The sequence below is a fragment of the Clytia hemisphaerica genome, unplaced genomic scaffold, assembly GCF_902728285.1.
Source record: "Clytia hemisphaerica strain Z4C2 unplaced genomic scaffold, Clytia hemisphaerica genome assembly, whole genome shotgun sequence".
Lineage (NCBI taxonomy): Eukaryota > Metazoa > Cnidaria > Hydrozoa > Leptothecata > Clytiidae > Clytia > Clytia hemisphaerica.
The window spans coordinates 114689-124812 of NW_027103319.1; the positions used below are offsets into that span (position 1 = coordinate 114689).

The window sequence follows — 10124 nt, forward strand, 5'->3', positions numbered from 1 at the left end:
TTTATTTAAGTATTTTTGAGCCCAAATTTAAATATCTGGTTAAATAAAAAACAAATGATAGCAGGAAAAGATAGTCGGGAAAAGTTTTTTTGCCGACTTAGCTATTTTACAAATTTCGGAAAAGAACTCCCATAGGAATTCCGATACATAACCCGCTTGGTTCATTTCGGAACGGCTTCAAGAAAGTCATAATGGCAGATGATTTTAAAAGTTTCTGAGGAAATGTGTGGAATTTATCGATGTTGATGGCTTGTTGATTCTTTAAAGAAAAAAGAAAACAGGTATAGCTTTTTCTAATCCTGGAATATCGAGGTTCCAGCTACACTGGGAGTGGAGCTGCGTAATTGTATTTTAATGACCAGCCAGGCACAAGTTTCGGACCATGTTCGGGCCAGATTTTCAAAAACTTGCTACGATCACGCGTGTAATTTCAGGACCCAATATTTATATTTTAAATTCCTTATTTTAGCAAACAACTTTAAAAATCTTCATCTTCATTCAAATATATATTGTTCAAATATAAAAGTTAATCATCTATTTTCCAATTTAGGAAAATTATTAAAAAGAATGATTTGAATCTTACATAATGGTCTTCTTTTTATTCTTTATCCCGTTCCCTTTTCTCGTGGTCTTCTCCTATTCGAAGCAGAATTTTATTGTTATACAACTTTGTGAATCAAACTGGTATTTGGAACTTTTTCTATTATGTTTTCCATCCGAAGGCGACTGAGTGTGGGCCCTTAAACACGTGGAAAGTCACTATGCCAGTCACAAGTCTGGGACTTCGGGTTTTGTTTTGTGTTTGTATCTTTTTTTAATGATGTGTTTGCTTTTGTATTTGTCCCCATTTTGTATGTATTTTGATGAACTTGTGTAAATGATTGTACGGAAGTGTGTTTATCAAAAAAGTTTTTTGCAATTCATTGTTTCTCCACTATTACTTTTCTTCTATCTTCATTTGGATTAGGTTTTTCCTTCTCATACCACTATTTAAATTCCCTTTAACAGTCCGTCACAAACAGCGATATTTCGAGAGCACGGAAGCGCTTCAAAACACCAGCTTTTTTGGAGTTTTGTCTCGTTTACCCAAACGCTTCAATCTTGCGTAGGCTTAGTGGTTTTTATTTAACTTCTTCATCTTTACCCCTGCGGACGACATAGTTTTTCGTAAAATTTAGGGCCTTGGAATTTCCTTCCAGACCCCTGCGCTCAATAGGATCTATCATAGGACAGCTTGATGACAGATCTAGATGTGATTGATGGATTACTTATTGATCCGGATAGGAGATCGATCAAAGATCGATACTCAAGATTTTATAAACTTATGATTAATTATCGATTATACATCGATCTATCATCGATGGATCATCGATGGATCTTTTATCGATCATATTGATTTTATCCCTTCTTTCTAAAGATTGAGCTCTATTGATTTACAATCGGTATACTCGATTGAACTACTTATACTAGCTCAATAAATAATCAGCAAAGGATCAATACTCAAGACTTTATTATGGCTGAATCCTCTATTAATCTCCTATCCAGATCAATAAGTAATCCATCAATCACCAACCTATCCCGATGATTGATAGGATTGATCACATAGCAGGTCTGGTTCCTTCTTAAAATTTAAATATGTTTGTAAATTACACTTTTTTAGAGGAGCATTGGAAATTCCATGTTTTTCTCATTTTTCAGAAAATTTCTTAGAAATCCTAAGTTTTTCAACAATCATTAGTCCAGGTGACTCTTCAAATCGGTAGGCGATTTTTTTCCAGCGTGATTTCGGATTATTTTCGGGAAACAGGATTTCAGAATTACTTAGCGTGCAAAAATAATTTTTTCTTAGTAAGATAAAATAGGACGAGAAAAACACATAACATAAAAAGACGTGTATAATTAATAATAAGAAAAAAGAAAAAGGATTCTTTTTTGCGTCATATTCAATAGTTAATAAAAGATACTTTTGCATTGTAAATAAAGAAAGAGAACTAATTATAGAGAAAGTGAGTATTAAAGAATTTACTTTTCCTTGAATAATGTTAACCTTTAGAAGCCGAGAGTTGTACCACGTACGTCATATATACAGGCCGAGAGACGTACCACGTACGTTTTGATACTGGGGTCCTTTCAAAGTTTAATAAAATAAAGACCAGTTTGAATTTTTCTATTCTGTAAAATTTAGCAGACAGGATAGGGGTGAAGGTTCATTCATTCAAAATTCTACGGGTCCTGCTTTTATACATCTCGAGATATCGGAACTCAATGTCGGTGTATTTTTCAAATGTCAACAAAACATCGTTTTAGTGGTGGACAGAGGGTGTTTGATGGATTTTTGGACTGAAAAGTCATGTTTATGTCTGGTTTTTTTCTTGGTTTCAGCATATAAATATCATTATATGAGATAGAGAACCTTTATTGGCAGTTTCTATGTGGTTTGAAGGGGTTTTAGGGGGTATTTCCTGACATACATGCCTATCTCTAGCTCCAACAACTCAGGGCTGTTTTGCCTCAGTTTTTCCACTATTCTGGTGTTTTATTGCTTGAATTTACATGATAGAGAGTCAGTTATGATTATTGTTGTAATTTTACAGGATTAGGGTAAGTGCAGGGCCCAGAGCAACGGGACCACTTAATTTACCTGTTGTGGCCAGAGTGTTGATTTTGGTGGAAAAGTGTGCTTCACCGAAACTTAGATTCTGAGATGAAATGAGCTTCTTCAGCCCTGAAATTTCACACAATGGTGGCTTATAACATAAACTAAAACAAAATAATTTTTCTTGGACCAATCTTTACCTTGTACCTACTTTTTTCATTCAATTTGTCAAAAAAAAAGAAAAAAAGTGAAAAAATCGTAAACATGGAATTTTTACTGTTTTGATTTGAGGCTGTGTAGTCAGGTTTAAAAGGGTGATGATGCGTCTTTTTGGTATTATCTGAAAAAATAGATCCTTAGCTTTTCAAAATGGGTTGACTTTTTACTTGAATTTGTACGGTTCAGATTTTATGACCTTTTCCGTAAAGGGGGGGGTTTCATGGTTGGCGGAGGAGCGGAATCGGCCCTTTTTTCGGACGGAGTGACGGAATTTGGCGAAAATTTAGACGGAATTACGGAAATTGGGTTCTCTGACGGAGACGGAAAATTAGACAATTTTAGTGCGGAAAAACGGAATTTAGCAAAAAGATTTGCGGAAAAACGGAATTTAGCAAAAAAATTTGCGGAATTTCGGAATTGGTAAAAGATTTTCAAAATTTGCGGAATTTTCGACAAAAATATTGAATTTCAAAGGAATTTTCGGTGACGGAATTTTGGTTCAATTTAAGACGGTGTGACGGAAATTGGAGAAAAAATTGGCGGAATTACGGAATCGGGTACCCCCTGAAACCCCCCCCCCCCGTAAACTGTCCATTTTCCTGAAAATAACAGCGGCAGCAGCCGCCTACAGTTTTAAAAAACAGCGGTGCCTAAAGGTTAAGCTGTATACTACTTGTAGAAATTCTTCTATTTGGGTCTTTTATTTTATTGTCATGACAAGACACCCGTCGAGTGTCTTTTATAATCTGATATCTCTGATATAAACTAGACAGGTTCGAGCTGTGAGTCCAATTTTGGACTCACATTTTTAACAGTTGAACAAGCGCAGGACTCACTCACTGAATAAAAATGAGTAAACGACTGGACCACAAAAAATCGCGCTTTTTTCTGAGGCAGTTTGAAAAGAGAAACTAAAACAAGCTTTCATTGGCTAATTCATCAACTGTCATTTTGAGGAGCGAAATTCAAATTCAATACAGCAATGGTATTAATTTGTTTCACCGACTTCTGCTTTGGACGGATCCCACTATGCACCACTACTTTTTCATCTGAACGTTTCAAGCAATTAGATACGCTCTTTCAAGCTTTTCAGATTTTAACAAAGCTAGATCTCTTATTTGTACTTCTAAGCCTTCTAATCCTTTTGGGCTGACTTTCCAGCCCAGCTGGTTTATTTTAACTTAAATTCTGTGTCGTCCACCACCCCCCCCCCCCCCCCATTTACAGACTGGAATGGCAGACATTTGCATACGCTTTGGAACAGGGACAGGAGTACCCAATTTTTGACATTTTCAGTGCACAAATACATTGTGGACAGCCCCAATAGTGGTTTAAATTTTCTTATCTATTGCATGGATACAAAATAGTGGATGCATAAGATTTTTTATATTGTTGCTGTAAAATCAAAAAGTTTACAGTATTGCTGGTATTTTATTGGTGATTGTCGTTTTACTGGCTAGTTCGAAATACAACTCAACTCTCTCAAAAGAACGTGGTAATAGAGCAACAGTACTCTGAGGTTAGAAAGATTATATCATTTAACCCAGAATTCCCTCTCACCAAACCATTTTCAAAAAGTAACCCAGGAGAGGGTAGTGGGTTTGAGTCTGCCCTAAAATTTAAGAACCTTTGTTTTAATCCCAGATGCGTCCAAAAAAGCAGTAGCTCAAAACAAGTCGGGAGAAGTTTTAACTTAGGCGAGAACTGACTTGGGTGTGATCAGTGAAAAAATGACCACCCTGGAGAGGGTTTATTTTCAGACAGATACTTTTTGTTTTCTTTACAGTGTCCTGGTCTGCTCAATCAACCTTAAATGCATAGGCAACAGAAGATCAATACTGGTACCCAGTTTTAAGTGAGTTCTCTGTCACTTTCTCAGATTGAAGTTGAAGATAACACTTGAGTGATTCTAAATAATCACATTTTTTCCAAAAACATAACTGACCTTTACTATGAGCGTACTGATGCCACTTTTTCATCTACTCTTCAAGCCCTACCAGTTGGTCATAGTTATGAGAATTTCCGACCTCCAAATCTTCGTTTATAAAGGGGACCCTTGATGACCATTTCAGTCCAGGGACCCCCTGTGGGGCCCAAACAGGGCCCTGCCACTTGAATCTACTCGGCTCAGATTTATATAGCGAATTCAACCCATCTTGCAGCTTACTCAGCCAATTCGAATTCCTTGAGTTTACTCGGTTTAAAAGAAATAAATACATTGATATTGTTATTTAACCCTCATTTCTTGTACCTGTTCCCTTCTAAATTTTCCAAAACATGATTTTTGCGATCCCACCGTGCGAAATTTGTACGAGTAAGGACTAAAACCTGGTCTTCAAGGAAGCGAAAACAAACTAGATATGACAAAGCCCTGTTTATTGGTTTTTAGACTCTGGGCCTTCATGCCCTTGGGCCTCTTGTTTCGTTTTTATCAGTTTGAGTTATTTATATATCAATACTTTCCTTTCTCTAAAATGACAGATATTACATATCTTCACTATATATACTTGATTGATAATGTCTGACAATGAGTTTGAAATTTCGCCCTTAGGGTTTTGCACGGGGAAAAAAGAAATGTCCCAAAAAAAGGGATGTTCCACCAGTGGTATTTTAGGGGATTTTTTTCCTGAGGCATAACCATCCTGTAGAGAAGCAGAAGGTCTGGAGAAAGTTTCAGCTAGATCTTACTTTTTGTCTCGTAAATTATACTAAACGACCCCACTATATGAGCAATATATCTAGATATCTACTAAATAATCCCTCTAAAGGTGTTTACAATAAAACTGGTCTCGTGCAAAAAAGCACCACTTGGACAATTAGAGAACGCCTGTCGTTTAACTGCCTATCGCCCGATGGGATTAACAAAATAACGAGTATGTAACTTGCCGCGCGAGAATGTCCAAGGCTCCATCGTTTTACCACTAATTTGGTCTTCTTTGCTCTAAACATTCGCGTATGTTTCACTACGGAATTATTTTCATATTTCGATTTAAAAGCCTACTCAGTGTGAAAGAGAAATTTGTGTATTTTTTAATACGCCGTTCGTTAACTCAAATCAAATGACTTTGTAGGTTTGGTGAAATGGTGGTCGAAATGAAATCTAGGACATCATAATGTTTAGTAGTGATGTGGTGGTATATCCAAAAAAATTAAAAATCCTTTTAGTACCAAGGGGTACTAAAATACCAAAAGGTTTGTATCCAGACTAAAATTTAAGAATTTTTTTAGTAAATTGGTATTAAAATCAGTAATTTTCATATCTTGTTCAGAATTTTTCGTGTTTTTTTTCAGAAATTTTGCAATTTTTCAAAAAAAGTTTAACATTTTTTCATTTAAAGAAAATTTCCCAAGTTTAATTTTTTTTCTCAATATTTTGCTCAATTCATTGCTTAAAAGTATCGATTTTTGAGTAATGAATATTATATATATGTTGCAAAAATCAGCACTTTTGAGAAAAATGGTCACGAAAAGACAAAACTTGTTCTGAAAAGACCAACATTGGGTGGTCTCTGTGTCTAAATGTCCCTAAAGATTTTAGTAGATGGGTACTAAAATACCACTTCTCTAAAATGCAGTGGTGAAATGCAAGAAATTCTCCAAAACCCTTTACGTTTTACAAACTTTAGAGTGGATTGTTTATGCCCTTTCAGTATATTAGTTTCTTCAAACTTTCACTCTCTCATTTTATTAGTAATAATAAATAAGAATGAATCAATTAATAAAAAGGATCGTCATTTCCACACCATCGAAAAGATGTTTGCACAATGCGTACATAATCAAACCAAACACGCATGCTTTGGAGCAAGAAAATCAAGCCAGTTACCTGACCAAAACAATTGTCAATAAAGAAGCACCACAAAATGTTGATTTCAATCAAGAATCAGACGGAGAATTATCGGACATGGTGTCCGGAATACGAAATTCAATCATTGAGACAATGTTTTTCCATCGAGATGAGCCTTTGAGATTTCCAAAACGAATGAGGGAAAGGACGAGGAAGATCAAACTTGCTATCTACAAAAGTGAAATGTCTTCACAGATCTTGTTTAATATGCTAAACACTTTATGGGCAAACCCTGCTTCATGGTAACTTTATTTTACGTTATTCTACACGTTTTTTTCAAGAAACTACTCTCGAGTACCTAATAGCCGGGGGGGGGGTTGGAATAAGCAGGGGGGGGTGGAAAAAATCTCAAAATTTAATAACGCGGGGGGGGTTAAAAATGTCCTGGGTGGAAAATGTTTGAAAAGGAGGCTAATACAGCAGAATTAAGACAAAAAAGGGAACTTTCAAAAACATTTTCCCAAAAATTAATAAGCGGGGGGGGGGGTTGGACTAAGAATGTCCTGGGTGGAAAATTTTCGAAAAATTAATTAGCGGGGGGGGGGCGGCTATTAGATACCCGAGAGTAGTTTTACCAAGCAGCCTCAATGTTTCTTAAGAAATCGGGGTAGAATCTACCACGCTGGTGTTCTTTTGTGTATATCTCGGAGAAAAACTTTTGAAACGACTTGAAACTTTCTGACTTTTAGTAAAATCTTATAGTACTTGTGCAAATTTTTAGGGTCATTGGGCCTCTAGGTCAGGTTTTATGACTTTATTGTGAAACATGACATAAAACCAAGCTAAAATTGCTCAAAACTCAAAATTTTAAAATTGCGATAACTTCTCGTTCTGAAGTTTTTATCCAATCATATTCAAATTTTGACAGGTTATAGGTAATAACAATGTGATTTAAAGAAAATTTAAAAAACATTTTGAAAATGATGACGTTATCAAATTTTGAAACTTTTACTTATTTTCAGCATTGATTTTAACAAAAAATCTTACTGGAAAATACAAAACCGGCAATTATGTTAAAGAACAACCTTTTATCTTTCAGAATCTTTAAACAGAATCTCAATATCTTTATTGCTTCGACTGCGAGAGGCATTTTTGTAAACCATACATTTTTGCTTTTTTCCGACAGGTGGAAATTGTGTGATGACGTCATCAAATTTTTTTTCTTCCTGGAAGTTTGTGTCATGGTGGAGAACATCTGTACCAGTTTTCATGGCTATAGTTCTTCTAGATCAAAAATAATCGAGGTTGATAGATTCTACCCCCCCCCCCCTGGGGCTACAAAAATTAAAAAAGGTTGGGGTTAATAGGGTTAAATGTTTCTTACATGTTTCTAATCTTTTTGACATAATCAGCCTACTTTTCATGCAAAGTAAAAAAAAACATTTGTTTTAATTGGAAGATTCCTAGCCTCAGCATTCAATTTTGACTCTTTTTAAAGTCGTAAAGCATTTATTGCCCTCATCCTTATTGATAGTAATTTGGTGCTATGCTTTTTATTTAAGATATTTGAAAATGTGACTCAACTTTGACTGAAAAAAATCATAAAAAAACCTTTATTCTAAGAAAATTATTTTTTTGGGAAAGAAACTAGACATGTTGAAGGTTGATTCACAAGAAAAATTTTTAACACTCCCTATTTTCTGAATTCACTAGAAAGATTTCAATGCAGGCCCCCAAAACGTCTATCCACGTTTTGGGGGCCTGCATTGTTTGAAAACTTTCTGTTTTCATATTTGTTTTTTTATCTAGTCATCCAGATCTTGTCAATACAACCTTCTCATACAGACCAGACTTAATGGCTCCATGGTCACGCAATGGCGAAAATATACAAATCACCGGCAAAACAGGTCATCTGGTCAGTGGTAGAAAACTCCTGAAACCATTTGCTGGAGAAGAAGAAATCAAATCTTCTGATCACCAACAAATTGTCTGGGATGATATAATATCACCGTTCTTCGATTTGCATCAATTACCAACTATCTTTGAACCAAACAGCGGCTTTCATCCTGGAGCACCGTTCCCCTGCCCTCAGAAATTGTTGACTTTCAATCCGCACTACTGGAAGCCAACAATGCACTTTGGTCAAGGTATAAACGGATTCTTGTTTTCCTTGTTAACATTTCTGCTCTTTATACCTGATTAGACCATGTTCAGACATTACGGTTCCGTATCGTTCCGAAACAAAACGGTTCCGAAACAAGTGTGAATGTCAAAATTCGAAACGTCAAAAAGGAAGACTTTATAAAGCAAAATGGATCGAAACAGTTTCGCTCCACTATTTTTATCAGAACAGAAATGTTCCGTTTTCTTTCTGAAACCAATTTGAACACTCTCGATCCGATGAAACTCTATGAAACCGTAAAGTTTGAACATATTCTTAGTGTCTGCTTATATTGGATACTTTGTATGCACCTACAAACACTTAAATGATAAGGATGCATGGTTGGAGTTTTACCAGGTAGCATTGACGTGTAACTGCTTGAAATTTCTGCATTTCTGATTTAAACAAGGATAACGAATTTTAACGACATTCCTTCCTGATAAATTCAAACCTAGTCTCCCAACAATTTTGATATGTGTATCACAATTTGTCGGTCTTTGTCTTTGCTGGGATGGTTTGAAATGAACATACATTAGCACTCTTGTTTGGCTAACCTTAGTTGTTAAGAGCTATTTTAAAATTAAAATACTACTGCTCAAAATACTTTTTTTAGGGTCGGGGACAAAATTTTGAGTCTGGCCAAGTCTTTCTCGAATTGAAATAAACATTCAAATAAATAAAATTTACTTTTCAAAACCAGTTTAAAGGGTGTAAATTGAAAGCATTAAAGAAAATTATTGCTTCGAAAATTTATTCATCCTTGCCACAAAAACCGCCCCATTTGAAGAGCTATTCATCGCTTTTTCAGGTGTGATATTAGGCCCGGCGGGTGGTAAATTTTGCCGGTCCAAGGCATGAAAAAACATCACAATTCACCAGTCTAAAATTTCGGTTCGCTCTTCTAATCTTATAGGTCTATTCTATTGCTTCGCACATACTATGAATCACGCCCTTCAGAATGGTGGAAAAATGGGCGCCGATTTGGACCGCCCCGTGCCAATGCAGTATTTGAGTTTCGACGGAACGACGTTATATTTCTTATGGTATCAATTGAACACGCTAGACTTTGAAAATGAAGGTAGTATTAAAAACATGGCCTGGAGGCAAGAGTTGAAATTATTTGATAACGTAACGGAAATTGTAGAGAAAAGGGCTGAAGGGCCGACAGACTATAACGACTATGTCGGGAAACGGATGTCCCTTGTAGACTTTGATCGTAAGAGATTAACAGAGACTCTTGAAAATGAACACACTGTCCGTGTAGGTATTTATGGCTTCAATCCGGATGCTGCGAAACGGTTTGTCGATTTTATGCTTTACACTTGATTACTATTCTATTGAAGATTATATTGCGATATTTCTTA

The 10124-nt window shown here is 35.8% G+C and overlaps 1 protein-coding gene across 1 annotated transcript; it reads left to right on the forward strand.

Annotated features, from left to right (window-relative positions):
• The first annotated feature begins 6497 nt into the window (after positions 1 to 6497).
• On the forward strand, positions 6498 to 10124 carry LOC136814353 (large ribosomal subunit protein mL37-like). Its single transcript, XM_067070880.1, has 3 exons — positions 6498 to 6901; positions 8409 to 8746; positions 9674 to 10124. The coding sequence occupies exons 1-3, from the start codon at positions 6522 to 6524 to the stop codon at positions 10084 to 10086; spliced, it is 1131 nt and encodes a 376-aa protein (XP_066926981.1). The 5' UTR covers positions 6498 to 6521; the 3' UTR covers positions 10087 to 10124.

Bases quoted from the DNA above. Each gene is read 5' to 3' on its own strand.
- LOC136814353 (XM_067070880.1), top strand. From the start codon at position 6,522: ATGAATCAATTAATAAAAAGGATCGTCATTTCCACACCATCGAAAAGA. The intron at 6,902-8,408 runs GTAACTTTATTT...TTTTTTATCTAG, and splicing joins TGGGCAAACCCTGCTTCATG to TCATCCAGATCTTGTCAATA. The intron at 8,747-9,673 runs GTATAAACGGAT...CTAATCTTATAG, and splicing joins AACAATGCACTTTGGTCAAG to GTCTATTCTATTGCTTCGCA.